The sequence below is a fragment of the Squalius cephalus genome (assembly GCF_949319135.1).
Source record: "Squalius cephalus genome assembly, chromosome: 5".
In the NCBI taxonomy this organism is placed as follows: domain Eukaryota; kingdom Metazoa; phylum Chordata; class Actinopteri; order Cypriniformes; family Leuciscidae; genus Squalius; species Squalius cephalus.
The window spans coordinates 35,707,026-35,734,779 of record NC_137126.1 but is presented as its reverse complement, the minus strand read 5'-3'; the positions used below and the strand labels follow the sequence as shown (position 1 = coordinate 35,734,779).

Genomic DNA, 27,754 nt, shown 5'->3' with positions numbered 1-27,754 from the left:
AAAAACAGCCATCAAAGTTGCAAACATTGATTTATTATAGTCACCTCCTTGACTGAAGAATAGATTATCTACCTCTCAGTCCCAGAGCACTGTTAGACCGTGACAACATTAAACTTAAATTATGGCTGTAAATTGTCTCTGTTTTATTTTTTTTAGAGATACTTTCAAAAAACCTGCTGAAACAATGTACAAAACAAGTACATTTCAACAAGAACATATGAACAATTTTCAACATCAACATACTGTGTTGAAGCACATAAATATCTACAAATAATTACCATCTTAAAAACAAACAAAAAACTATCTAAATGTTCAACAATTGCATCAGGCTAGCAAGTAATATTAAATAAATCCATAACTTGTGATCAGTCAATCACTGTCATAGTCTTCAATTAACAGGTCTTCCTCATCCAAAAGGGCTTCAGTGCTTGCAGGCTGGGGCTGGCTGGCAGAAAGTTCTCCGGGAGGATCCTGGCTATTTGACAAGTTGGACTCAGTTGTGGCATTCCCTGGTGTAGTACCTGGTTCAAGGTGCTGAGCAGCAGAAGATTCTTCATTTTCACTGTCAGCATCTAAAATGCCTGGGTCTTTGTCACCAAGTGCTTCAAGTCTCAACCTGCAAATAAAGCCATTTATTAAACAATTTCAATAATATTTTAGACATTTCAAATGCGACAACAATTCAAAGTTTTGTTTACCTTCCAGGAACCCTCTTTTGCGAAAGATGGCCAACATTCTGGATAAAGGCTATTTGAGCTGATATGACAAAGATAAAAAATATATTAAATCACTTATATAAAAAAAAAAAATATTAAAAAAAGTATGAAGAGAAATGCCCCACAATTTGAAAAGTCTTGCATGTATGTGTAGGAGGCAGGAAAATAATAAACATGTTTAACTTTAAAGATTATGCTATGCAGTCTGATTCAATTTAAACATTTAATTGTATATTTGTATATTTTGCAGATGCTAAGGTCACATGTTCACCTTGATTTCTCATTGGGTTGGTGAGCTTTGCAAGGTAAGGCACCAATTCTGTCAGGAGGCTCACAGGGGTAAGGCAGAAATTTAAGAAGAGCGACTGTGCGGTCAGGTAATTCTCTCGATACTATCACAAAATTAAAAGTAAAAATATATAAAAATTCAACAATTCTTTAAAATGCTGAATAATGTAAATGTACCAAAGTAAAAAAAGAAAAATACCGTCTTATTAATGTGAAGCCAATGCGGTTTATGAAGAGGCCTGAAACCGGCAGTGGACTGGCTGTTGGCTTTTGCTCGAGAAGAGTTTGAGTGCATAAGGCCTCTAGTTGCCACTGATGAGCCATATTCCAACATAGTCGACCTTGACTGTGAAAAGAGGAACACCAGAACAACAAAACAAAGTTGTTGTTGTAATCCTCTGGGATCAAATGTGCAGTACAATCAGAGTAACTCGACATATCCCTATGCGTGTTGTTATGGAAGTCTGACAGCATTTGCACTCACACTCCACTCTGCTGTCAGGAAGTCAGCATCAGAGAGGTACTCGCTGGCCCGTGCTATATCCTCCACATCCGAAAAGAAGTCAGGGTAGTTCTGATGCAGGTAAAGGTTGAAGAATTCACCTGACATATGAGAACGCTCAATGACAAGCTGAGGAAAATATTATAATCAGAAGATTGTTAGAACATTAAAGCAATTTAAAAATATATATATTGTAACATGTAATATATATTAATATTTACTTCTGGATCAACAAGCAATTTGTCCCTCTGATGATCTGTTAAATGTGGAGGCAGTTTGGGTGCTTGAGAGCTGTCATAGCTTTCACCTAAAAATCACATGCCATCCATTTGCATAAATACAAATTAATTTACATGCAGTTCATCATGCACATTATAACACAGTCATCATAGAATAACATTTCAGCAAGAAAGTTTCAAAAATGGGAGTGAAATGGACTAACGTTTGCAGTAGAGGATTTTCCCTAAAGCTCTGAAAAGGAAGAGTGAAGCATCTTTCCCTCCAATAGCTGGGCTTTCAACCTGCATGTCTGCTGATTTTGAAGACTTGCTCCTCCCCTTTGCCCTTACAGCAGGTTTTGCTGAAGCGGACTTGCCTTTCTTAGAAGCCCAGAGTCTCCTCTCCAGACTATTGTCTGAGAATTGAAATGAATGATTGCATAATTTAAAAAAAAATCTTTATTTTATAAATCTTAATACCATAATAACATATTATATAAAGCTGTTGGTCAGTAAAGCTTTACTTACCAGTTAATGAAGAAAACTGCAAACTGTTGATGGCACTGCGAATATCTCCTGAGCTTCCTGAGCAGAGAAGATCTAGAGCAGCTTTATCAGGAACAGAGATCCTGCCTGAACTCTGCAAAGACCGTTTAGATAAGAAAGTGCTGAGAGAACAATGGGATATCTCAGAGTCATAAATATCTGCTAAGCAGGCATATATATATATATATATATATTATAGATATAGAAAAACAAACCACACAACCTACCTTTCCCACTTCAATGGTCACAATACGGCTTAGGACCTTCATCATACTGGTGGGGGCCACAGGGTTAAAACTGAAAGAGAGAAATAATTAACTAAACAGACCCCAGGACAGGATACTCTTACATATTTCAAGTCTTATTGAAGGTTCAGAGTAAATAATATTTTACCTGACAACCTTGGGTTTGAATACTTTTAAGTAAAGATATGAAAAAAAAAAAAAAAAAAGTTTTTTTTTGTTTGTACCTAATGTTGTGAATTTCGAGTTCATGCAGAACATCCTTGAAGAGATGCCTGGAGTTCTTGTCCCCGCTGAGACTATCGGACACAATCAGGACCAATGGACACCGGCTAGTCTTAATAAATTGCCTGAAAGAGCAAGCAAAAAGCAAGGAAAATTGAATGCAAGACACCAGTGACATCTTGCCATTAAAATACTTCAAAATATAGTACTTGTACCCACCTAAGTATATCATGCAAGCACACTGGTTGTCTAAAGAACTGGTTTGGGAATTCCTGAAAAAAAGAAAAGAACCAATGAGAAATTGTCATTAAGCGTTTATTTTTGGATTTTCATTCCATTTTTGCTCATTTAATCATTCTTGTGAAAGTAAAAATTGTTGTTTTACTTGCTAAGTGCTTTCTATTTTCTAAAATTTCTTTTAGCTTTATGCCAGCATTTTATGTGCACAAACAAACAAAGCTAAATATTTAACATCATAGTAATATGTTTGAATAGCCGTTCTGTGCAGCACCTCTATAAGAATTATTTTCCTGTCTTCAGTGAGTTTCTCTCCGCTCATTTGTAGACGGTTGTATTTGTTGGCTCTTAGCAGGAACTCTTGGAATAACCCTGTTTGTGAGCTGCCATGGAAACGGTTAAACCTTGAATCTGTTGAAATAAAAAAGTCATTTGAACAAGCTAGCAAAAACAAAGAGACTGAGATATAACTTCATCTAAAAATGATTCTGCTATATGTTAAAAATAGGGTTGCTAAATAATTCCCATTCACTAGACATAATGCATGGTTTCGCTACATGTACACTAGTCATTACTAGTAAGAAGAAAACACTCCTGACCTGGATCAAAGCTTTGTGTGAACAAATCTTCCATTTTGTACTGAGAGGTGGTGGAGGGATTTGACCATTCTTGAATATGAAAACCCAAATCCTTGGCAAGAACTTGAACAGTAGCTGTCTTCCCACATCCTGAGGGACCAGTGAGCAACAGAATGGCACCACCCTGTGGAGATATAGCAACAAATACAACATAAAATGAAATAAAAAAAGGAAATATATTATTGATATAATATGAAATATATCCAAATTATTAAAACATACGTCACACAACATGCATGTCATACTTTTCAGACCTTTTTTGATTTGTCCAAGTGAACTCTCAACCAGCTTTCAACTTCTTCGACTTTCTTTTTGTGGACTGCCAATTCGGCCTATCAGAGAGAAAGAAGCATTTTAAGCGATAATGCTTGTAAATTGAGTTTGTGTGACCTAGACTAGAGTTGAAAACACACCTGAACTAGTTATATTAAGTTTAGCTTCACTTCAAACACACAGCTAGGTGTGTTAAAAAGGGGATGGAACTAAACTGCAGAAAGGTAGATTTCCAAAATCTGTACTGAGCACCCCTGAGATGCACAATTTCTGTACCTGTGATTGGGGTGCATGCAGATCCACCCAGGGCTCATCCTGGTCTAGTTTATCTGCTTCACTTGACACACTGATCTGGTTGTTGGACACATGAGGACCTACTTTCCTCTTCTTCGATTTTTTCTCAGTTTGGTCCCCAGTTGATGGCCACCTGGTAGTTTTGCTTTCCCCTGAGAGTGGCCCCTTTTTCAGTGTCCTATTCACTCCTCCCAAAAGTTCACCAAATGATGGCTCAACCCAGTTGTTTATCTTAACAGCAAATAACAACAGAACATATATAATACACATCAGTATCAATAGATTTAGAGCATCTACATCCATTCTCAGTGTGCAGATTAAATGAAGAACGTATGTAATTTAAAACATTCAGCTTTTGGGGATATTAAGAATCAAGATATCAAGAACTTTCATAGAGGTTACATACTTTTCCAGAGGACTGCTTTCCTCCCAGAGACAGCTTTGACATCATCAGCTCTGACGTCCCATTCAGTTACTCCATGCAAAATTGCGCTGGGATGAAAACCAAATAATTCACATAACATATAAAACTGCATGATGATGTGGTTTACCTCTGAAGGCTTAAATGAGAATACGAGCGTGGTAAATGTTGACTTTCATCTATCTTTAAACTCATGGGGAGCAGAAAGCACTCTTCAAATAGACAAATTGCTTCAAGATACCAGTGAAAGCTTTATTATAAAAACAATCTCATACTTCTAATCTCGTATTTAATAAAAGCTTTGTCGGGCATTTTGACTAAACTTACTAGTCAAGTTCAGAAAGTTCGCTTCTGACCGTTAGCTTGATATTACGAATGCTAGCAATCATTGTCAAGTTATCGGGCCAAACATCAGAATCGTAGCTAACACACTGTTTAGGCAGTACATTTCAAACTCACCCTGGTCATTTCTACAGATGATGTTTGTAGTATAACAATGCCGACTATTCGCTGTTGCAAGTAACAAGTAACATCGCGCTAACTATCCCTTTAAAGCTGTGATGAACCGCCCCTCCGCTGGCGCACGATGATTGCGTCATCAACTACGCTCCAACCATTTGAACACGTTTTTATGTTGATCTATGTTAGCCACATAAGAAGATATGACCAACGCATTAACTGAATATCACATGTTTTTGTTTGCTTATTGATTCTGAATATCCGGGTGATATTTGTGTAAAACGATTTGTGGTATTAATTAAAATTTTCCACGTGTGATACCTTGCAATGAGAATCATGAAGAGACCAAACATTCTTCTCACAGGTAACGTTAGTCTGCCTTAACATTTCTCTAGGTGATTATACAAACGTATAGACGTATGTTATAAATAAACGAATGCAAGTTGTGTGTTTTAAAAGAAACGACATGCTGATGATGTATTAGTGTTCCCTGCCATTCAAACGTAGTGTATTTAGTGTGTATAAAAATGTAAACATTGCTATGCTTCCTCATGAATTGACAGGAACCCCTGGGGTAGGAAAAACCACTCTAGGCAAAGAGTTGGCTCAGAGAACAGGACTAACCTATGTCAATGTTGGGGATTTGGCACAGGAGGGTAAGTTGCTGTTCATTGCAGTCATATTTTATCGTTCATTTTTTAAAAATGTGGATTTTTTTTTTTTTATTACTTTGCGACTTTTTTGATAGTTTCTACATTTTTATTATCTATTCAGGTCAGTTGTTCGATGGATTTGATGAAGAATACCAGTGCCCTATATTGGATGAGGACAGGGTATGTACAACTGTAATGGATCTAATTGGCATGTTTTAGTTTAGTAGTCCCCCTTTATTTGGATGATTTATATTCACAGAATTTGTTTAACTTAATCTTGAACAAAATGCATTTTATAATACATTCTATTAAATAGATGTAAGGTATTCAGCCGGTTATTGAAACCACACTGGTCACCATTCAAAAGCAAATCCAACAAACTGCAAATAATATACCAATGTAAAGATCATTTTAATATTCTAGGTTGTGGATGAACTGGAGGACAAAATGGGAGACGGAGGCGTCATAATTGATTACCATGGCTGTGATTTCTTTCCTGAACGCTGGTTTCAAATTGTTTTTGTCCTCCGCACAGACAACACCAACCTCTACAATCGTCTTGAAAGCAGGTTTGTGTTTATTACAGTGGATTACAATAACATTTATAGCATGTAATACTTTATTTTGGGGCACTTTTGACTACTTGAAATCTTGAAAATAGATTGGGATAGGGTTGAGCAAAACAGGAAAATTCTGTAACGCAAGGAAACAATTTTAACACTATAAATGAGTAAAAGCATTTTTGAATCATCCTAACGGGCAGAAAAGTTCACCTAATTGAAGAATCACCCATATACCATATTCAGTCTTTGTGATTAAGAGCCCAATGTATAGTTGAGAAATCTGTTTAAATACTGTGTGGCTGTATGCTTCCTGTTGTAGTGATTTAGCTTCATATCTTTCATATTCAGAGGGTACATAGGAAAGAAGCTCCAGGACAATGTGCAGTGTGAGATCTTCCAGACTATCTTTGAGGAAGCCATGGAAGCCTACAAGGAGGAGATAGTCCACCAGCTCCCCAGTAATACTCCTGAGGACCTGGAGAGGAATCTGGATCAAATTGTTCAGTGGATTGAACAATGGATGAAAGACAACAATTGACATGGGACATTATATGTGAAAGGCTCAAGCACTTTTGAGTTCATGTCAAAGTAGATAGACATCACATTTCATAGTTATTGTGGCCCCAGACAGAGGATGGTTCTATTCACTGAGCACTAAAAATGTGTGAGGCTGTTAATAATTACTCTATTTGAAATAAGTTAAACACAATTCCAAAATAAATATTTTTATATTGTTAACTTTATTTGTCTTGGTCTGCCTTGATAAATCATCAAAGATTAATTAAAAGTCTTTGATAAATGATCTATTATTGTTTAGCTGCCACCAAATACCAATATAATTGGTAGGATCAACTCTAATGCACAAAAAATAAGGCTAAATTGCTTGGGTGTTTCTCCTCAAAAGATGATTATAAGGTTCATAAGTACATAATAAGTTTATACTTAAAATAATTAGATTAAATTGGGTAATTTTTTTTTTTTTTTTAAACTGAGAAAGGAATGTTGATAGAAGTGTTTACAGCAAGAAAAAAAATCACTCATGATGTAGAGTTTGTTTTATTCATTTTAATTCGTCCTTTCAAATTGCCATTTCTATTTTTGCTATTATATATATATATATATATATATATATATATATATATATATATATTGCTTATATTCCCCTCTTGTTCTGTCAACAATCCAACCAACTACTTCTAAAATTGTATGTTTAGCAAGATGTTTAAGTTCATTCCAAAATAAAAAAAATTAAGCTGTTTTGTTCTTTATGAATTATAAGTAGCCTAGTGACCATTGTTGCTAATGACCATATGTAGCTAGTACATACCAAGGTTATTATAGTTTTGCATTTTTTAAATTAGTTTTTAGTTTAATATCATTTTCAAATTTCCTATAAATTTCAGTTTAGTTTTAGTTAGTTTCATTCATGGTTTTGTTAGTTTTAGTTTAGTTTTTATTTTGTGAACACATTTCTATTTAGTTTTCATATATTTAGTTTCAGTTTTAGTTTTAGTAATTATAGTTTAGCAGAGTTAACAGAACACTTCCAGTTAAAGACATTTAATTTCAGCAAAGTTTAATGTTTGCAGTTTACATTTAACTCTTGTGAAAACCTCTTAATAATAAAAATAAAATAATTGTTTGAGGATGAACCAAACAAATGCAACTAAAAAGTAAAAATTATATAATATTAAAAATGAAATCTTGTTAAACGTGGTGTATAAGAAAAAGAAAAAGATATGCGTATGATTATTATGATTATTCTTTAAGTTTATTTCTATGATTAATCCTTTCAAACATTATTCTTGTATTGATCCATTTATGCTTTTTGTTTAAAATCATATACTCATAGTTATACACATATTCAAATGTTCTCAGCAGACCAGACATTTAGTATACTTTTACTTTGACAAATATACGTCTATTTCTGGGCTATGGACATGCTATTTGTTTTTTCCGTTTTCTGCTCAGTGTGGTATCTTGTCTAATATGTGTGGTATAGTATGGGCCTATCTTGTTAAGGCTAGTTTCACATGAGATGGTTATCTTCTTATACCTGGAATTAAGGTACAGCTGTATTTGCATGAGGTGGAAATACTTATTTGGGCCTTTCGTCTTAGGGCTGGTTCACACAGAAAGCGGTTTTGCTTTGAAAAACGGAAAAAGACGCGGGCACAGTGGGGAAAAAGCGCAAGGTCTCGATACGCGTCTTTTAAAAGTTGAACTTAATTTAACTTGAGTGCCGCGTTTTTAGAGCGTCGTGTCATGCACGTGATGCTGCAGAAGACGCGAGACTCAAGCGCAACGGTCATAGGCTACATTGAAAAATAAAGTAAGGCAGTGGAATGGAAAAAAGTGATTTTCCGGTAGGCTTATTTAGGAGAGCTTATTAATTACGAAAACGATTATTATTTCTGCTAATTATTATTTTGTTTCAGGTAGTTTTTCAGTAACTGTTGTTAGTTTCGTTTCGTTTTAGTTTTTCATTAATGTTGAAATTTCTATTTTATTTCAGTTTACGAAAATGTTGTTTGACCAATAGTTTTAGTCTTAGTTTCAGTTTTCGTTTACGAAAATAACCTTGGTACATACACAGTGCCATCCTGAAAAAACCCGCACACAATTTGTGTCGATAGTTTAAAAAAAAATTTCTTTCTTCATTTGTGTGTGTACATATTGTTTCACCCAGTGTTTTCTTGTCAAACTGGTTTCTATTGTGACATCACACATTGGCCCTGGACAAGTCACGTGATCGATCCCCCTTCACCTGTAGCACCACTGGCGGAAGACAGGTGAAAGTATCGATACCCAGTCCAGGTATGAGACCGATGTTTTTCTTAAATATGTCTTTTAGACTAAATTATATAGCTTGTAGTCTCATATTAAATGTATGTAGACAATTATATTCACTCGCAGTACGAAATTAGGTTATTTAGTGTATTCCTTTTTATGCTTATTTTAGAGCTGAGGTGTAGCCTGTATGCGTTCGTTCCGTTTCATTTTTTTTTTTCTTGTTCTTTGTTGACTGGCAGGTTTCAAACCTCGCAAAGATCATGTAGATGTTCTGTCGTCACCATAGTCATTTTGCTACATTTTTATTTCTCGACATTTGAGCCCTGTTCGCCAGTGTGTATGTAACACTTGTCTATCTTTATTCCAGGGAGCTTTGTGAGGGAAAAACACGATTTTAAATTCACCCCGTGAGGCAATGTAACTACTGTACCGTGGTAAGACAGTCATTGATTTCAGGGTTTTGTAGTATATAGTCAAAGCAATGTTTTTTTTTTTTTTTTTTTATCTTTTATGTAGGGGTGAACGATATATTTGTGCATTTTTCACACTGTAGATCATAACTTTGTAAAGCCTACATCGACTTTTTAAACATGTTTTAGTGTGTAATAAATGTATTTATTTCTTATTAATTAATTTTGACCATTTATTGGTTATAAAACATGACGTGGTATTACCTTATTAGTGTGAGCCAGTAATTTAATATCAGTGAATCCTTACTTTTATGTTTGTAAAAGATGATGTCAGTATGTGACTCCAGGCATTATAATATATGTTAATCAACTTTCTGATCCTCAGTTCAGTCAGCTGTTAGGATCACCCACATGTCAGCTGGAAACGGGTCAGCGTCCCGCTTTGATCGGGTCAGAGATATGCCTCACTACGATCAGGTGCCCATCAGCTCACTGCCGTGGGGTCAGCAGGTTCCTTACCCTCTTGGTGGTGAAGTGGCAGAATCAAGCTATGACAGTTTACCACCACCTCCACTCCCCGAAAACCCTCCTGTTGGGCCAGATTTCTACCCGAGTGATGTTGAAGACCAGGTGGATGATGCTATGGACATCAAACCCATCCGACGCTTTATTCCTGACTCTGTGAAGAATTTCTTCAGAGCCAGTGGCAACCAAGGCAGCAAGAAATGGACCTTTCCTCCACCTCCACCTGATGTGAACACCACCTCCGAAGGCGTCCCGTGCTCCCCTCCACCGTCACCTACAGCCCCCAGCTCTTACCTAGACCCTTTTGGAGGTTCCGGAGGCAGCTACAATTCAAGGAAGGAGCAGGCGATGTTATTAGGGGAGCCACTGGAATCAGTTTCAGGACGCTCTTTGCAGACGGCTATGACTTATAGTGAGAAGGTGGAGGATTACAATCTGCGCTACGCGTACATGAAGTCCTGGGCCGGACTTTTGCGTATTTTGGGATGCGTGGAGTTGCTTTTGGGGGCTGCTGTTTTTGCTTGCGTCTGTGCATACGTGCACAAGGATAATGAGTGGTTTAATATGTTTGGTTATTCGAATCAGCAGTTGTATGGGGGAGCGTATGGAGGATCAACAATGGGTGGGATGTATGGAGGAACTGGGATTTCGTACTCAGGACCCTTGACTCCTTTTGTCATCGTGGTGGCTGGAGTGGCCTGGATAGTGACTGTCATTCTATTAGTGTTAGGAATAACCATGTATTATCGTACCATTCTACTCGACTCCAGCTGGTGGCCAATCACGGAGTGTGTGATAAACTTGTCATTAGGATTGCTCTACTTGACAGGTGCAATTGTGTATGTGCGAGACACACTCCGTGGAGGTCTCTGCTATTATCCACACTTCAACGCTGGGCCCAATGCGGGGTTTTGCCGAACGGAGGCTGGGCAGAACGCTGCCATCATCTTCCTCTTTTTCAACATGCTGTTGTATCTTGTGGGAGCAGGCGTGTGTCTAAAGCTGTGGAGACATGAAGCTGCAAGGATGCGCAGAGAAAGACTGGGACTAGATGTAAAGTTCAAATCATTTGTTCTTTGAAATAAAAAAATTTAATAACTCACACTGAACTAATAAAGTTTAATTTGCTTGCTTTTCTGTTCTTATTTGTATTTAGATGAAATCAGCAGCACTACCACTTAATATGGTAAGCAGTTGAATTTTGAAGAAGAACATTTTTAGATTTTAAAAACTGTTGCTGTAATCTCCCATTTTTAATCTCAGATTGATGCTGGCTCAAGCGTCTCTGTGCCCATCCGAACTGCTCCAGTAATGGCTAATCCAGATTCATTTGATGGCACACCAGTCCCTCCAGTTATGATGGAACCAGAGATATTAAGGGGTCATATTCCTGCTGGCCACATCCCCAAACCTGTTGTCATTGCAGATTATGTGGCGTGAGTTTCAAAGAATACTTTCAGACATTTAATTCAAGACATTTTATACAATATATAAAGTGCAAACTGTTTGGAAACTAGCACACATATTTAGTAATGGTTATAGTTGCCTTATGCAGGGTTTTTTTTTATCCATCACCCCTTTTGTAATGATTATATCTGATATGACTATACCTAATATGTTCTGTCTTTTTTTCTCCTCACAGGAAATATCCCACAATCCGCTCTGATGAGGAGAGGGAGCGATACAAGGCTGTGTTTAATGATCAGTATGCAGAGTATAAAGAGATTCATGCTGAGGTTCAGGTCTTAACGCAGAAGTTTGATGAAATGGATAATCTGATGAGGAATCTACCACAACAGCCGTCCAGCCAAATGGTAATAGTGATTTTGCAAATTCTTACAATTATTATACACAAACTTTTGCAAACTTTCACAATTATTATACACTGTTTTTATGAGCTCATATTAATTGAGTAAATACATGGAATATTTGTACTTTTAAAAATTCATTTGTCATACCACATGACAATTACAATTAATTAGTGAATGCACAAAGATGATTTAAAAATGATTAAAAACTGGTGACTGATCACAGTAGCCAAAGACAATTCTGTTATACATTTTCTATAACCCAAAATCTTGATGTTGTTTTATCAAACTTGGTTTTCCTCCCGTAGGAACAAGAGAGAATCAAAAGCGTTATTCAAGAGTATACGAGAAAAAAGACTGTAAGTATTATTTAACTTTTTATATGTTCTACTTCTATCCATTTAAAACTGATAAACAGAATAAATCGTAGGCATTTTCCTTTTTCCCCAAAGAAGGTTAATTATGACCTATGTTCTACAAGTTGCTTCGACCCATTTTAAACCCTTCATCATCTGCCTGTTGCCTTTCTACATTCTTTAGCCATTACAAAAGAATGACGGTATCAACTGTTTGAGTTCCACAAACAGCTGAAACTGAAAAACTGGAAATGTTAGGGGGACGTAAATGGAGCTATTGACATGTTTACATACTTTCTGTCTGTGTGAGAGTGCTCGGCAAACATTACTTTCCCTGTTTCTGGTTTTAGGATCCAACGTACCTGGAGAAAAAAGAGAGATGTGAATATCTGAAGAACAAACTTGCTCACATAAAGCAGAAAATTCAGGAGTATGACAAAATCATGGACTGGAATGATGGTTACAGCTAAACAGAACTCCAATATACGTTCAACGTTTATCATGAACTTCACAGAGGTTCCTAGAAAAGAAGTGACTGGCAGAAACAAATATGTCCATGACTATATCTTCAGGAATTTACAGTGTGTTTGGCTTGGTCTCGGTTGGTATTGAGATAATTTCATATTGAATTCAATAGAGCAAAGAAGTATAATGAAGGACATCTACAACTTAAAGCACAGCAGTGAACATGAATGTTACATGAATCCATCAAATGCAAGTTACTATGTTACTAACATGTCATGTGGAGCAACATTTAAATTGCAATGTATATATAATTTTAGAAGTAGGAAATCACTGGAATCTTTGAGCTTCCTGCAGTTAATTGGAGAATATCATGTAAACAGCCCTTAAAGTGGTATTTGTTGAACTATCAATATCTCTGTAATGATCCTGAATTGCTTGGTATATTTATAGTTGTTTTTTTAGTTTATTAATAGTTTCACTTTTGTGTATTTTATACAGACGTGTGTTTTATGTACATTTTGTATTATCTCGTGTACCTTCAAATGTCAGCATTTTTAAACTGTTTGTGAAAGTAGATAAAAATAAATAGGCTTGCCTCCACATTGCAATGGCAAAGGTTCCATTTTTGACAGAATAATGAACTAGTAGTTTATACACAGGGCAACATACCACCTCTCATTTGTTTGTTTACGGTAGACAGCGTGGCTCAAAGCCTAATCTGTATAGATCTGAGTTATAGATCTGCAGTAAAGGAAACAATGCTTTTACTGGCTTGACAGCTCTAAAGGTATCAGGTTACAAGCTGCAGTGGACTCCAGGAAGAAAAGGTGCTCATATACATTTTTGTCCACACTTTATGTCTCATAAATACTGAATATCGTGTGTCATAATCTAGAATAATGATCTAGAATAATTATGTGTAAAACCATAATTACACTATACTTTTGAGCCACATGTTTAAAAACAAGAGACTCAGACCATTAGCAAAGCTGTTAAAACCAAAAACTGTTTATTTCTAATTAAAGATGACTGGAGTGCATTCCAGATTTACAGGTTTATGATTTGGGCAGTCAAAAATCATGTTCTACATCACTTTCAACTCGTGCATATGACGTAGAAGATTAGTTTTCAAATTGGAGCAGGAACTCCCTGAATGTTGAGATTCTTAAATTTCAAGCATTTTATTACTTAATTACTGCAATTATATTTTACAAATGTGGTATACTTAGCATATATATATATATATATATGCCACCCTAACCCCCAAATAAGAACATTTTTATTAAATACATTTATTTAGTGTATGGTATAAAGTCTGGTATGAAGACATACTTATTACAAATATTTATTTATTTATTTTTTAAATAAAATTATAACAAAATTGAAAAAATTGTGGAAAATATTTTCTACATTTATATTACGTTACATTATTTGAACATTTGTTTTTTATTATATACTGTAGGCTAAATGTTAATTTTTTTATCTATTTTAATGTAATTCATTTATTTTATCTATGTATTTATTTGTAAATTTTATTACACAGTTTTTCTCTAAACCTTTCCACGGACCCTCTAGAACTTCCTTGTGGCCCCCTGGGGGTCCTCGGACCACAGTTTGAAAACCCATGTCCTAAAGCATTATAGGCCGAAATCCCATCTTTGTTGTCTAAAAACTACTAGTTATGTTAGACCTATTTTCTAACATAAAATAAAGCTACCCTGTATGTTGTGAAAATCAATATGCAAATGAAACGGGCTCGTGTTGCATCTGTCACACATTAAGGGCGTGGCTACACCTGTGCTTTCAGTGATGTGTTGTTGTTAGAGAGACGGCAGGTCAATTAAACTCTCAGCGGGCGTTTCCTGAAGGAGGCTGAGCGCTTTCAGCTCCGAGAAATAAAGAGCGTCTGTAAAGAGCGAGGAAGAGGTATAAACATATTTTCCAGCGTTGAGTGCTTTCGAAAGGAAGGAGGTGAGTCTCCTCGATACGATTAATTTATGTACTCATATCTATTTTGTTTGTTAAGTAGCTCCAGTTGACTTGTAGGTTTGTTAAATGTGTTTTACTGATAAGCCTACGCACAATTATGTTTCGCGGTACTAATTTTTAGAGATGAAAATAGTTGTTATTTGTGTTCTTTGGCAAACATGGTTTTCTCCTTAGACTTTTTTTATTTTATTTTTTTATTTTTTTATTTTTTGTGGTTATTGGGTTACAAAACTCCAGGTGCCAGGTTCAGTTAGGCTATATTTAGGTATTTTTTTCGAATCTGCATATCAAACAGCAGTACTGACGATATGTGCTTTAACAAACTTTGCTTAACTGAATATTTATTGTTCATTACATCTCAAACGTTATTATAATATTCTCATGTTTCTTTGATACAAATGAAAGAATTTTAGAAAAATCTGCTACTAATCCCTACACTCAGTAAATTACAAAAAAATACAGTGATAGTCAGGGTGTTGTCTCTACACCCTGTCCTACACGATCAGGGTGTGAGGTGAATGTGATTTCACCAAGTACAACATGTGTCTGGATCAACATCTTTGATGATCCTGGAACAACATTACAATTGACCAATCAGATTTGAGGGACAAGTTTACTGTTAATGTCAAGTTTAGGCTTACAACCAGGGTTAGGTGCTTCTACATCAGTAATTTCCCCTTGTTATGGGTAGGGTTAGGTTTAGGGATATTGTAAGGGCTAAAATTTAAACATTTTATAAATTAAAATAATCTCAATTAAGATCAGCTGTATGTCTATAATTACAATTGTATACTTTTAAAAATAATGTGTTAAAAACAACACACCCTGTGTTAGTTCTTATCTCCATGGACAACACATTTTGTTACTTGCTCAACCCGTGTTATTTCTCCCAACACAGTTAAGATTCTTTTACACATTTGTGTCAGAGATGTGCTGTTTTTTGACCAATTTAAGGAAAAGTACGCACTACAAAAAAACAAACGTGTTCAGTATATTATTATATTATATATTATTAAGTATATATATATATTACTTAAATATATTAAAATCTATTTTCTACATTGCAAAGTTGCAATATTATCAAGTTTAAAGTCATTTTAAACAAGTTTATACCCTGGATTTACCAAAAAAAAAAAAAAAAAAAAAAAAATTAAAGAAATTATGTGAAGTGGTCTTATATCAACACCTTTAACATTAATATTTTGTATTTATTTGTTCTTTGGATTGAGTTGGTGAAGGTGAAAATATATCTGTAATAAGCTTCTCAGAAACACTGAAACTATTTCCTTTTCACAACTTGGAACTATGTGTAAAACTTCTCTTGAGACCAGGGGCTTGTACCATGATGGTAGTTGAACAAACTCAGGATTCATTTCAAGTTGACAAAACCAAACCAATTTAGTCAGTCTTTGTTGGTACCATGATGCTGATCATCAACTTTCTCTGTCAACTCAGGCTTTGATCCTTAAGTTACAGAGTCATGGAGTTCTCTCAAGTCACATTCTAAAGCAAGCACACAACCAGTATGACAAGTGCTATGTGTGTTGATATCAAAGCCAAAGGCATTCATGTTTTCAACAAACAGAACACTTTTTCCAAAGATCCAAACATGACTGGAAAAACATTTGGGACAGTAATTTTTTTCTGTAAATGGACTGCCAGATTTACAGCGAAACAAAGTCTGAACATGATTCTTGTAGGTTAGGCTATGTCTTGTAAATATTTATAAAATTACACAAACCTGAGCTTGTCTTTTTAATAGCCCATGCTTTCCTTCAAATCTTTCCTTTTGAGATTTATCATCATGTGCCAGTAATGATTATGCTTTGGTATCTGACTTGTATGGATATAGAGTCTTGAATATGTTATGGTGATCAGTGACTAGTATCAATTAGGGGTGTAACAATATATTGTTTCACAATATATCACAATACAAAAATGAATAGTGGCAATCTGTAATTCTGTATTGTGCATAGTTCAGCCAAAATGAAAATTACTGTGAGAAAAAAATCAATTTTAAAGAGTTTTAGTGTCAATACTACATTAAACTACTATATATAATGCAATGGGGGAATATTTGTGTGTTCTGATAATGCCAAATGTCTGATGTTACCAGTAAAAATAGGCCTACATTATTTTAAATATATCTAGTCAGTGAAAGTGCAAACATATTTGTCTAAAATAATTCTGTATTTTTAGCTTCAGAATCATGAATATATATATATTCTTAATATATTTTTAAGCCTATTTGTTTCCACCGCCATTGTAATACCAAATTTAGCATTTTAATCAACAGTTTTTGTTAACCTTTTACTGTATGTCTTGGAGTATCGCAATAATATTGTATTGTGAGTTCAGTATCAAGATATGCATCGAATCGTGACACGAAGGTATCGTTTCACCCCTAGTATCAGTTGTACTGACATGTGTCTGTCATTAACACTTGGGTTAATTAATTTACCTTGCTTTCTTGCAGGGTCACCTCTGTGTCCAAGCAAAACTTCTGTTGGCTTCTATCTCACATAGATCACCCTGTGAAGTTTGTTCAGAAAGCTGACATCATGCCGAAAAAATCAAGTCGCCCTCCCCCATATGGCGGCAGACAGTAAGTCGCATTTTAGAGTGTTTATAATCATAAATTTTCAGTTGAGACAAGTTTTCTTCAATGACTCCTTACTGATGGTATTATGATATTTTTATTAAAAAACAATCAGATAATGTTCCGTTTTACTTATCCATGTTGTTTCGCTTTATCCGTTCAGTCACCACAGAACCTCCCGTCGCACCCATTCTTACCACCCCGATGAAATGCTTCACTTTTACCGCTGGACATCACCCCCAGGTGTGATGAAGATTTTGTGCATCATCATAATCATTATGTGTGTGGCTATGTTTGCCTGCGTGGCCTCCACACTTGCATGGGACTATGATGCAGGCAACATGGGGCTTGGTGGTCTTGGGATGGGTGGCTCTGCCGGAGGTTATGGTGGGAGTGTCGGAGGAATTGGTGGGGGTGTCGGAGGCTATGGTAGCAGTGGGGGTCTCGGAGGCTATGGAGGAGGCACGTACATGGATCCGAAATCAGGCAAGGGCTTCATCATCGCAATTGCGGGAATCACCTTTATCACTGTGCTCATCATCTTCATCTTGGTGGTGTCGAGGCAGAGCACTGCACAGTCTCCCTCATTCTATCTGGCCTCCATCATCATTTGTGCCATCCTGGCTGTACTCATGCTCATCGCTAGCATCGTGTACCTGGTCGCTATTAACCCCACTTCTCAGACATCTGGATCCATGATGTATAGCCAGATATTGCAGCTGTGTGCACAATACCAGAACCAAAATCAGGCCTCTGGGATCTTCCTCAATCAATATTTATACCACTACTGTGTAGTGGAGCCTGAAGAGGTGAGCATGGGCAGTCTTCATAATCTAGTATTTGTTCAGTTCAGGTTGGTTATTATCAGATGCAACTTAATTCCTTTCTATTGTGCAAAAATGCAAGTTGAGAGTCAGCTTTTTTGGTTATGCAAATATAGAATATATCTGCCACATTGTCCTCTATTTTGTGATCTAATTTTTGATGCTATTTAAAGTGTTATTTCTTTCTCTTCTCTACAAGGCTATTGCCGTTGTTCTTGGATTTCTGGTGGTGGTTGGGTTGATCATCCTACTTGTGTTTGCGGTGAAGACCCGAGGGCAGATGAGGAGATATGGCAGGGACCGCGTTCTGTGGTATGATGTGAAGACCATCACTGATGGCCTCACTTCTCAAGGCATTGGGGAATGGGTAAGAAAGTTTCATTTGTTCACCTGTTGTGTTCATTTTAGTTTGGGAATTTAATCTTTCAGTACAACGCATGGATTCATGAGGTCATGAAATTTAATACTTTTTGTAGTACTTGGGTTGTACTACTGCAATATATAGCCCAGAAAGCTTCTTGATGCTTGTCTTGTTTTCAAGAGTTGCTATGTGGTGCCTATAATTGCTCCACCATTTTAGGAGAATTGCTGGTCTACACTAGAGCATTGCTATTTAAGACTCTTCTAAGAAGATAAGTTTCAGAGGAAGACACAAAGAGTTTTTTTCATGTCTAGTTTCTGGGTGTGTCCTCTTATGCACTTTCACTTGATGGAAAGCATAAATATGATCCAAAATTTCATGATGAAATGCATGGAAAACTTAACGGTGACTTAAAAGTCTATGAATTGGTAGGTGGAAAAGACCATCTTCTAGAGTTGTTAGGTCACTCCATTGGCTTTGTTCTTACACAATTCACTGTGTGAGCAGTGGTAGTTTCGTCCTTTAGGTCATGATGGTATTTGTGGAAGTGGTGGAACCGGTTCTGCCTGCCTTTTAATGTTTGTCCAGACTGTTTACCATACAAAAAGGCTGACTGCATTGGGGAAACAGAGACGCTGAAGTAAAAGAGGCAGACAGCAAAACACTTAAATGAGTTACAGACTACCAAATGATGGGTGAAAATATTTTGAGATGGCAAATGTTGTCATGCTGGTTTTTATGCAAAAAAACTGATTAGTGCATATTCTAAAAATAGCACATTAAATGGACATTATGTTTCTAAGTTGTAACAAAATTAAATATAAAAAACAGCTGAAGGGTGAACTGAATACTTCTTAAATATTTATCGTGCTGTGTTTTTGCCTGAAGTAAAGTTTCTTTAAAAATGTCCAGATATGAACTCAGTCTTTCCTTGTTTTTCTTTAGGTTAATAATGTGTCTGGAGATCCAGAGGCTTTTGTCAATGACTCCAATGACCAAACCGGTGTTGCACAGCCAATGGTTTACAGCCAGAAACCAATTTACCTTCCAAGGTAGGTTCTCTCAGTGAAGAGCAGAAAATACATTACTTATCGTTTTTCTGTAGACTTTGTTCAATGGATTTTTTTTTTGTGTCTGGATTGGGCTTGACCAGTTTAGAATATGATTGGTTATATACTGTAGATATTAATTATTAAAGGGGTGGTTGATTTATGATTTCACTTTTCTAACTTTATTTAGTGTGTAATGTTGCTGTTTGAGCATAAACATCTGCAAAGTTACAACGCTCAAAGTTCTAAGCAAAGGGAGATATTTGCTTTTAAATAAATAGTTTTTTAAGGACTACAACAGCTGGTAGGGACTACATGACATTCCTCCTGGGTTAGTGACATCACTAGCCCTAAAATTTACATAAACCCCGCCCTCAGGAACATGCAACAAAGGGGGTGAGTCCATGAGAAGAGGAAGAGTTGTTGTAGTCGAGCACATTTGTGAGTCTGCTCAAGCTGTCGCGTCCGTCTTTTCACATGCAATACAGTACGTAACACAAATGCAATTACATGACACTCTGTAGGCATCTTAGAACAGTTCCCACAACAGCGATTTTATCGATTATCATGACAGAATATGATAATTGAAGATAGTTAACACCACATCAGCAACATAAATTCATCAACTAACCATTCAGAAATGTCCTGTTGCATTCTACATGTTGTCACTTCTTCTTGAGTCTCTCCAACATTGTCCGACTCCTGTTTAAACATAAAAGGCAGAACAGTTTCTGACATTTTAGTGCTTGTCTGCATGAGGAAATCGGAACTGCTCTTGAAGCTCCGCCCTCTGTGCCGGGAGCAGCAGCTCATCTGCATTTAAGGGGACACACGAAACAGCGCGTTTTAACTGACCCTCAAAAAGGGACAAATTTAACATGCTGTAAAAATTAATCTGTGGGGTATTTTGAGCTGAAACTTCACACACACTACAGAGACTTATTTTACATATTGTAAAAAGAGGCATTATACCACCCCTTTAATATTGGTCAATTGTTATAATGACATTATCATTATGCAAATGTATGCAATTTAATGATAGCAAAAAAAAAATTACACAGTCACATGTTGTAGGCAAATGACCATCTCTGTTAATAAGCAAAGCGAGCACAGACAATGATTGGCCTAGGTCAGTTTAGCCTGTCACTAGACTAGATGCCACAGAGCAAAGGAATCCAGGAAATCTTGTCCCTGTATGAATGGGACCTGATGGGTTTTGTTTTTCATGAACATGAATAACCAGTTCCACAACTGTGAACTGACTGAAATTACAGAAAGCTTTTTTACTCTGTTGATTGCAATGAAAATTGTAACATCACACCCAAGTTATTAACAAAAGTTCTATTGATATTATTATTTTTAATTAAACACATCTCTTTTTTCTGGTAGTGGTTCTGACTTGACCAGCTCTTTGAGTGGACTGAAGGGCAAACTAAGAAATTATGACACTGGAGAGTCTGGAGATGAGCTGGACACTGATCATGAAACGTGAGAGAATCTTTAAGTTATAGTTAGTAGTATTGGAGCATGTACTTTGTTATTTTTTTTTATTTTTTTTATTTTTATAAATACTCTGCATTTATGACCATGTAATCAGTATCACTCTTGTCCCATTTTCCCCTCTACCTCTATTCCATGCTGTCATGCTCTCAGTGAGTATCCTCCCATCATTAATGAGCAGGAGAGGCTTGAGTACAAGAGAGAGTTTGACAGAGATCACATGGAGTATAAGCGTCTTCAAGCCGAGCTAGATGATATTAATCAGGGCTTGGCAGATGCAGATCGAGAGCTGGACAGATTACAGGAAGGCAGCCCACAGTTCCTGGTATGTGATCTATAAAAGTGAAAACAGTTCTACTAAAGTTTGGTTCTTTCATTCTTCTGACTCTTAATATGCAGATTTTGCTTGATCTACTGAGCTCTGTCACAATAATTCAAATGCCTAAGGTTATGAGTGGCAAGTCTTATAGTATAATGTCACTTAATCTCTATTTTTCACAGTATCTCGTCCACCTTTAAAAACATGTTACATTAATATATATTACTCCTGCTTTTATTCTCTAAAAAAGGATGCCATGGATCAATACAACAGGCTCAAAAGTTTGAAGAAGGTAAAATCTTCATCTTTCATAAAATTTCAGATTAGAATATTTATAGAATAATTGCATGATTTGTCACAGCTGTTAAAATAAAGTTTGCAGATAATAATTATGATAGAAGTGTATAGGTGTAAATATAAATACTGACCTGTTACCTTTCTCACAGTCTCAAGACTATCAGATGAAAAAGAAAAGGTGTAGACTGCTAAAGAGAAGACTCTCCCTCATCAAAAGAAGGGTCAGCGACTATGACCACAGACAATAAAAACCTGGCACTGGAAACTCAGCAAGGCACATTATGTCACATGATGTTTTTTTTTATCTGGACTTTATCTATATATCTGTATTAAAAATCTGTGTCATTGTATTATTATCCAGAAAATGTATGGCTGCTGTTTTATAAAGACAGGTTTTTGCCTTTGAGCCAAACTAAACTTGATAAAAAATATAGTGGTTTCTATGAAGTATTTTATTTTATTTTAAAGCTAGATGATGTTGTCTCTTAACCTTTTGTCTTTTTGCTGTAGTAATTTTAGTCAAGACAAGGTAAATGTATCTTAAATATGAGCAAGACTGTGACCACTTTTTGTTGTAGTTTTAGGGATCTCCAAGCAAAGACATTCTAATACAAGTTGTTTGTTATAATTTTGATAGTTTTGTTTTAACTTGTTGATTTATCTGTCACCAGAATATATTCCTGGTTGTTGTTGTTGTTGTTTAAGTACACACCTAGAGAACGGGTGTGAATTAAATTACAATTATATAATTAGCCTCTTTCAGACTATATATATATATATATATATATATATATATATATATATATATATATATATATATATAAAATAAAAAATTAATTGTTGAGCCATTTTATTGTGGCAGGCAATGATGTTGAATGCAGCCTATAGTATTTTTTTTTTTTTTTTTGGTATTTGTGTTCGGAAAGTAAAGCTATTCAATTTCAAAATGTCTTTTGTATTCATTTCAGCTTATACATTTAATTAAAGGGGACAACTAAAAGCTAATTATAACAATCAAACCTACGTTTTATGGATCTATGTGGAACACGTAGGATCTCCCACAACTCGGAACCAGTGTTTGCACTTTGTACCGGGGGACATAACAAATCGACGTACAAGGGTTGCACGAAAGTAATACCAGAGCCCGACATTCTCTGGTAATACCGTGAACTGTTGTTTTTATAGTTCACTGAGCAAGCTACATATTACAGTATGTCGTTAATACAAAAATCCAGTTTTTAGACATTTTGTTCTATTTGATGTTACAAGGTACATTTCGAAAATCTATACAACGTAAGAGAGTTTCAGAAGAATAGTTCTGACAACATTCCCCCCAAAGAAAGCTGACAGTCTGTAAAAATTCTACATCATGGATGAAGAACCAGAGAGAACAAAACGCTGGGAAGGAGGATACGAACGGACATGGTGAGAGACGTTGAAATTGCTTTATGCGTGCCTTAATTAAAAATATGCACTTTAATAAATAACACTGCCATAGTTTCACTGAAAATATCAGTTACTACAGAAATTGCATTTGATTCATTGGCTATTTGAGGTAAGCGTTGTATTTTTAAAATAAATGAGAGAGCACATATTCTGTAATGACCAGTTGACCCGTGTCTCTGTCAGGGAGGTGCTGAAGGAGGATGAGTCTGGATCTCTCAAAGCTACTGTGGAGGACATTCTTTTCCAGGCAAAGAGGAAAAGGTTCAGCACTCAAATTCAGAACATAAACATCAGTTTGAGCTTATTGTATCTTGGTTTGATACTCACTTACAGTCTGTCTATCACATTGCAGAGTGTTTGAGAGTCATGGACAAGTTCGTCTTGGGATGGTAAGCTGCAATTTACTGTCCTCCATAGTTATCGTACTATTTTATCTATTTATTTATCTTTGTTTACTGATCATAAAACCACATTAAATTCCTCCAAACCCAGATGCGGCACCTTTTTGTGATCATTGACTCATCTAGATCAATGGAAGATCAAGACCTTAAGCCCAACAGACTGACCTCCACCCTGAAGGTTAGTAGCACTGCATCTATAGTGAAGTATGGAAGGCTAACATTATATGAAATCTGTCAAAATTGCTCTTTTACATTCTTCAGCTGATGGAGTATTTTGTGGAGGAATACTTTGACCAGAATCCAATCAGTCAGGTAATGCACTTGACTCTGTGTATCTGTCTGTGAGTTTTCACAGAGTGTGCAGCTTCTGTTAACTGTGCCGTATCGTCACAGATAGGGATCATTGCCACCAAGAACAAGAGGGCGGAGAAGCTCACTGATCTTGCAGGTTGATACATTAGTGTTATGTTTGCATGTTTTGAGAAGTGTTCTTTATTATCATCATCATCATCATCATCAGTTCACATTGTTTTACTCTTACTAGGGAACCCTAAGAAGCATATAGCAGCTCTGAAGAAAGCTGTGGACTCCACATGTGTCGGGGAACCGTCCCTCTACAACTCTCTCAACGTGGCTATGCAGACTCTGAAGTAAGGCACATATCAGCAGAGAGATTATAGGGGCGTGCAGTGCACTCAGTAGTTATGTTTCCATCCAAAGTTGCACATTTAAATGTACACTATGTAACTTTTAGAACTATAGCAGTTGATAAACAAAACATGCATCTTGCGGACGAGCATTGTAGCCGAAGCTACTTCTATTTATGTATATGACGAGTCACGCAGGTACTGAGCTACTGTGCAGCGGTTGTCGTCCCACCTTGTCTAAAACAGTCCGAAGAATATAAACACTTATTAAAGGTAGTCATTCAGGATAATAAAAAAAAACACGGTTTGGAAGATGGAATCATGATGTACTCGCTCATTATATAAATTTTTTACATTTTGAACAAAAAAAGTTACATAGTGTACCTGTAACTTATGCATAAAATCGCATAAAACTTTCGTGAATAAAGCACTGTTTCCATCCTGTGTTCAAGAAGACAAAATTGTAAATTAGTGCAAAATATTTTTATCTTTTTTCATACATCATAAATGACTCAAATCAGACGAAACGCAATACATTTTGTCATGTTATCTTGCATTCGGATGTCTGGTGTTTGGGAACACAATCGTTATACCCAACCATTTTGATGATAGACTCAGGCATTTCAGAATTACTTATGATCATCCACTGTTGAGGCAAAGACACGCATCGAAGGATTTATTCCGTAATTGTGTTTCCATCATAGTTTATACTCATGTCTTCCTATCGAATAAGAAAAAGATTCACCTCAATTGAGCGCATACATTTTTCAATTTATTTGTGCGCATCCTGGCGTTTTTATCTACCTGTTTTTTTGCAATATACCTTATATGTTGTTTACAGTTTACTTGTAGTACTGGATTTGTACCCACAGCTGTATGCTTGAAAGTTGTACAAACATATACACATTGTCTTGATCATCTACATGTCCCTTTACCACAGTAATATCTCATATCTCTATTTTCATGCAGACACATGCCTGCTCATACAAGCAAAGAGATCCTGGTTATTTTCAGCAGTCTCACTACCTGTGACCCAGCCAACATCTATGAGCTTATCAAAGTGAGTTTGAATGAATTGAATGGCTGCTTACTGTAATGGTTTGTAAGATTTGTTGAATGTGTTTTAATATATCAACAGACTCTGAATGGTTTGAAGATCAGAGTGTCTGTGATCGGCCTGTCAGCAGAGGTTCGAGTGTGTACTATTCTCACAAGAGAAACTGGAGGTTGGTAGTCTTACTTTTATATACAGTTACAGGTTTCATTTGTCTAGGTTTTTAAAAAAAACAAAAAACAAAACAATTATTTTGCTTTGCCCAACAGGAACATACAATGTGATACTGGATGAGAGTCATTTTAAAGAGCTTCTGATGCAGCATGTGAAGCCTCCTCCTGCCAGCTCCTCCTCTGAGTGCTCCCTCATTCGCATGGGTAATCACTGTCATTTTCACCATATTTAAACCATTTAAACATGCTGAAACGTCTTACACTGAGTTGAAATTAAAAGTATTATTGCTGGTTGCTGAAAGTGTAATCAAATTAGCCTAAGTACTTAATAAATGTGTAGAATTTTGTGAATGTTCTGCTGAAATTTGTTTATATTAGTCTTCACTGCACATTAATGTAAAGCTTTTCTATGAAATAATGTATCAGCGTAAGCTACAATATATAATTTGTATCATTTTCTTTTACAATATCTTTAATGCACATAATAATTTGCTTAGGTTTCCCCCAGCATGTCATAGCCTCCATGTCTGATCAGGATGCCAAACCCTCGTTCAGCATGTCGTGAGTAAAGATTAAAGATGCATTTTTTAATCATGTTACATTTATATTTATTTATCATTTTAAATCTGTTTTTAATGTTACATTTGTTTTACCATAGTGTAATAGTACTGTATATAATATCAATTAGATTTAATGTTTAAAAGTTTGGGGTGTGTAAGATTTTTTTATGTTTTTGAAAGAAGTCTCTTATGCTCACCAAATCTGCATGTATTTGATCAAAAATACAGTGAGCACAAAGGCCTGGTTCCACAGACAGGGCTTAGATTAGACCTTCGTTCAAATAGGGCATTTACATAGTTTTTATAAACGTGCCTAAGAAAAAAACATCACTGGTGTGAATCTTGAGACAAAACAATGGCACTTACATATTTTAAGATATTTCAGTACAAGTTGCTTTCAGTTAAAACCGTTCAAACATGCATTTTAGTCTGGGACTAGGCTTAAGCCTGGTCTGTGAAACCAGGGGTAAATTTGATATTATATTTTAATACATTTTAAAATATAATTTATTCCTGTGATGGCAAAGCTGAATTTTCAGTCTTCATTGTCACATGTTCCTTCAGAAATCATTCTAATATGCTGATTTGGTGTATAATTTTTCAGATTTTATGTATAATTATATTTAATTACAAATTTATTTTGTAATATTTCAGGCACCTAGACAGCACTGGTGAGCCAGTACTCAGTCTCGGCGGCTACTACTGCCCACAGTGCAGAGCTAAATACACTGAGCTGCCAGTGGAGTGTAAAGTGTGTGGTGGGTCTCAGCATGTCCCTGTTCTTCAGTCTTTACAGTAATCTTCAGAGCATCGATGTGTTCAGTTCTCAGTCTTTCTTCTCTCTGCTGCAGGTCTGACTTTAGTTTCCGCTCCACACTTGGCCCGTTCCTTCCACCACCTCTTCCCCCTGGAGGCCTTCCAGGAGACCTCACTGGAGGAGTATGAGGGAGAGAGGTGAGCTCTGCACTCACTGTGATCGGTCTGTCTCGTTTCAGTCCATTTCATAGCGTTAATCTCTGTCTTTTCAGGTTCTGTGAAGCTTGCCAAGGAGAGTTGAAGGACAAAAGTGTAGGTTTTTCCATTTCAAATATTTTATATGTGAACATTAAGGCCTGGTTCCACAGACAGGGTTTAGATTAGGCCTTAGTTCAATTGAACTTGCCTTAGAAAAACACATTACTTGTGTGAATCTTGAGACAAAATATGGCACTGACATATTTTAAGATATTTTCAGTTAAAACATCTTAAACATGCATTTTAGTCTGGGATTAAAATAACATTCCGCCTGATTGTTTTCTCCTCCCTGCAGGTGTTTACTTGTCTAGCATGTAAAAAAGTGTTCTGTGTGGAGTGTGATCTCTTCATACATGACACGCTGCACTCCTGTCCCGGCTGCATGCAGACCGACGGGATGTCCTGATGCAAGATGGCCTGACTACAAGACATCTCTGTGAATTTAAGTACAAATAGAAACTGAGAGATGAAGGAAGCCATCAGCCACAGAATTAGACTCTCACTGATTGTCAGTTTTGAGGGTTACGGTAATGAAAGCCAACAATCGTCAGTTCTTTGGCATCATGTTACTTTGGTTCTCTGTTTACATGCATCAAGCTGTAACCGTATGTAGGGGCGCCCCCTATGGGGAAAAGAGTCTCACTGGACCAAATGAAACTACAGAGAAAAACATTTTTGTGCTGTTTTCCAGTGTCCTATTTTGTATTTGTAATAGACTTAACATGACAGCTGTTTCTGTATTTTGTACCTTATATGCCATGTTAATGTTCTTGCCTGTGCTCATTAATTTATGAGCAAACCTGTACATGACCAGTTTAGACTATCTGTTTAAACTAATTAAAACTTTTTTTTTTTTATTCGCTTTGGTACTATTTTTACAAGGTGTACT

At 36.2% G+C, this 27,754-nt stretch overlaps 5 protein-coding genes across 7 annotated transcripts; 4 read left to right on the top strand and 1 right to left on the bottom strand.

Annotated features, from left to right (window-relative positions):
• Positions 1-13: 13 nt before the first annotated feature.
• On the bottom strand, positions 14-5,195 carry rad17 (RAD17 checkpoint clamp loader component). Its single transcript, XM_079873013.1, has 17 exons — positions 5,060-5,195; positions 4,586-4,671; positions 4,162-4,410; positions 3,867-3,944; positions 3,574-3,736; positions 3,249-3,385; positions 2,957-3,009; positions 2,740-2,862; positions 2,498-2,567; positions 2,253-2,364; positions 1,949-2,140; positions 1,728-1,813; positions 1,489-1,635; positions 1,204-1,350; positions 988-1,108; positions 699-756; positions 14-616 (listed from the first exon to the last, which is right to left on the bottom strand). The coding sequence occupies exons 2-17, from the start codon at positions 4,628-4,630 to the stop codon at positions 370-372; spliced, it is 2,028 nt and encodes a 675-aa protein (XP_079729139.1). The 5' UTR covers positions 4,631-4,671; positions 5,060-5,195; the 3' UTR covers positions 14-369.
• ak6 (adenylate kinase 6) lies at positions 5,179-7,138 on the top strand. Its single transcript, XM_079873014.1, has 5 exons — positions 5,179-5,423; positions 5,623-5,715; positions 5,834-5,892; positions 6,136-6,281; positions 6,624-7,138. The coding sequence occupies exons 1-5, from the start codon at positions 5,387-5,389 to the stop codon at positions 6,811-6,813; spliced, it is 525 nt and encodes a 174-aa protein (XP_079729140.1). The 5' UTR covers positions 5,179-5,386; the 3' UTR covers positions 6,814-7,138.
• A 1,283-nt stretch (positions 7,139-8,421) lies between these two features.
• marveld2b (MARVEL domain containing 2b) lies at positions 8,422-13,244 on the top strand. Of its 2 annotated transcripts, XM_079870353.1 has the most exons (9): positions 8,422-8,607; positions 9,020-9,092; positions 9,436-9,502; positions 9,864-11,056; positions 11,160-11,189; positions 11,267-11,439; positions 11,646-11,817; positions 12,120-12,170; positions 12,518-13,244. In XM_079870353.1, exons 4-9 carry the CDS (start codon positions 9,890-9,892, stop codon positions 12,635-12,637), a joined length of 1,713 nt encoding a protein of 570 aa, XP_079726479.1. In that variant the 5' UTR covers positions 8,422-8,607; positions 9,020-9,092; positions 9,436-9,502; positions 9,864-9,889; the 3' UTR covers positions 12,638-13,244. The 2 variants fall into 2 exon arrangements, with proteins under 2 accessions (XP_079726479.1, XP_079726480.1); XM_079870354.1 differs by lacking the exons at positions 8,422-8,607; positions 9,436-9,502 and having other exon boundaries at positions 8,976-9,092.
• Positions 13,245-14,451: 1,207 nt separating this feature from the next.
• Positions 14,452-22,316, top strand: oclnb (occludin b). 2 transcript variants are annotated; one of them, XM_079872531.1, is made up of 9 exons: positions 14,452-14,603; positions 17,098-17,226; positions 17,384-18,029; positions 18,244-18,411; positions 19,351-19,457; positions 20,844-20,942; positions 21,108-21,279; positions 21,524-21,565; positions 21,720-22,316. In XM_079872531.1, exons 2-9 carry the CDS (start codon positions 17,183-17,185, stop codon positions 21,816-21,818), a joined length of 1,377 nt encoding a protein of 458 aa, XP_079728657.1. In that variant the 5' UTR covers positions 14,452-14,603; positions 17,098-17,182; the 3' UTR covers positions 21,819-22,316. The 2 variants fall into 2 exon arrangements, with proteins under 2 accessions (XP_079728657.1, XP_079728656.1); XM_079872530.1 differs by having other exon boundaries at positions 14,458-14,603; positions 20,841-20,942.
• A 348-nt stretch (positions 22,317-22,664) lies between these two features.
• On the top strand, positions 22,665-27,733 carry gtf2h2 (general transcription factor IIH, polypeptide 2). Its single transcript, XM_079871224.1, has 16 exons — positions 22,665-22,727; positions 22,840-22,995; positions 23,200-23,277; positions 23,369-23,405; positions 23,509-23,595; positions 23,679-23,729; positions 23,811-23,865; positions 23,962-24,067; positions 25,034-25,124; positions 25,203-25,290; positions 25,388-25,495; positions 25,789-25,852; positions 26,506-26,609; positions 26,703-26,805; positions 26,880-26,919; positions 27,161-27,733. The coding sequence occupies exons 2-16, from the start codon at positions 22,940-22,942 to the stop codon at positions 27,269-27,271; spliced, it is 1,179 nt and encodes a 392-aa protein (XP_079727350.1). The 5' UTR covers positions 22,665-22,727; positions 22,840-22,939; the 3' UTR covers positions 27,272-27,733.
• The last annotated feature ends 21 nt before the right edge of the window (positions 27,734-27,754 follow it).

Excerpts from the sequence above, each read along its gene's own strand:
- rad17 (XM_079873013.1), bottom strand. The coding sequence starts at position 4,630 with ATGATGTCAAAGCTGTCTCTGGGAGGAAAGCAGTCCTCTGGAAAA. Across the intron at positions 3,386-3,573 it reads CACACAAAGCTTTGATCCAG|ATTCAAGGTTTAACCGTTTC; the intron begins GTCAGGAGTGTT and ends TTATTTCAACAG. Across the intron at positions 2,568-2,739 it reads CTCGAAATTCACAACATTAG|TTTTAACCCTGTGGCCCCCA; the intron begins GTACAAACAAAA and ends TCTCTCTTTCAG.
- ak6 (XM_079873014.1), top strand. The coding sequence starts at position 5,387 with ATGAGAATCATGAAGAGACCAAACATTCTTCTCACAG. Across the intron at positions 5,893-6,135 it reads CTATATTGGATGAGGACAGG|GTTGTGGATGAACTGGAGGA; the intron begins GTATGTACAACT and ends TTAATATTCTAG. Across the intron at positions 6,282-6,623 it reads TACAATCGTCTTGAAAGCAG|AGGGTACATAGGAAAGAAGC; the intron begins GTTTGTGTTTAT and ends TTTCATATTCAG.
- marveld2b (XM_079870353.1), top strand. The coding sequence starts at position 9,890 with ATGTCAGCTGGAAACGGGTCAGCGTCCCGCTTTGATCGGGTCAGAGAT. Across the intron at positions 11,190-11,266 it reads CAGCACTACCACTTAATATG|ATTGATGCTGGCTCAAGCGT; the intron begins GTAAGCAGTTGA and ends TTTTAATCTCAG. Across the intron at positions 12,171-12,517 it reads AGTATACGAGAAAAAAGACT|GATCCAACGTACCTGGAGAA; the intron begins GTAAGTATTATT and ends TTCTGGTTTTAG.
- oclnb (XM_079872530.1), top strand. The coding sequence starts at position 17,183 with ATGCCGAAAAAATCAAGTCGCCCTCCCCCATATGGCGGCAGACA. Across the intron at positions 18,030-18,243 it reads GTGTAGTGGAGCCTGAAGAG|GCTATTGCCGTTGTTCTTGG; the intron begins GTGAGCATGGGC and ends CTTCTCTACAAG. Across the intron at positions 19,458-20,840 it reads AAACCAATTTACCTTCCAAG|TAGTGGTTCTGACTTGACCA; the intron begins GTAGGTTCTCTC and ends TCTTTTTTCTGG.
- gtf2h2 (XM_079871224.1), top strand. The coding sequence starts at position 22,940 with ATGGATGAAGAACCAGAGAGAACAAAACGCTGGGAAGGAGGATACGAA. Across the intron at positions 23,278-23,368 it reads TTCCAGGCAAAGAGGAAAAG|AGTGTTTGAGAGTCATGGAC; the intron begins GTTCAGCACTCA and ends ATCACATTGCAG. Across the intron at positions 24,068-25,033 it reads GTGGCTATGCAGACTCTGAA|ACACATGCCTGCTCATACAA; the intron begins GTAAGGCACATA and ends ATTTTCATGCAG.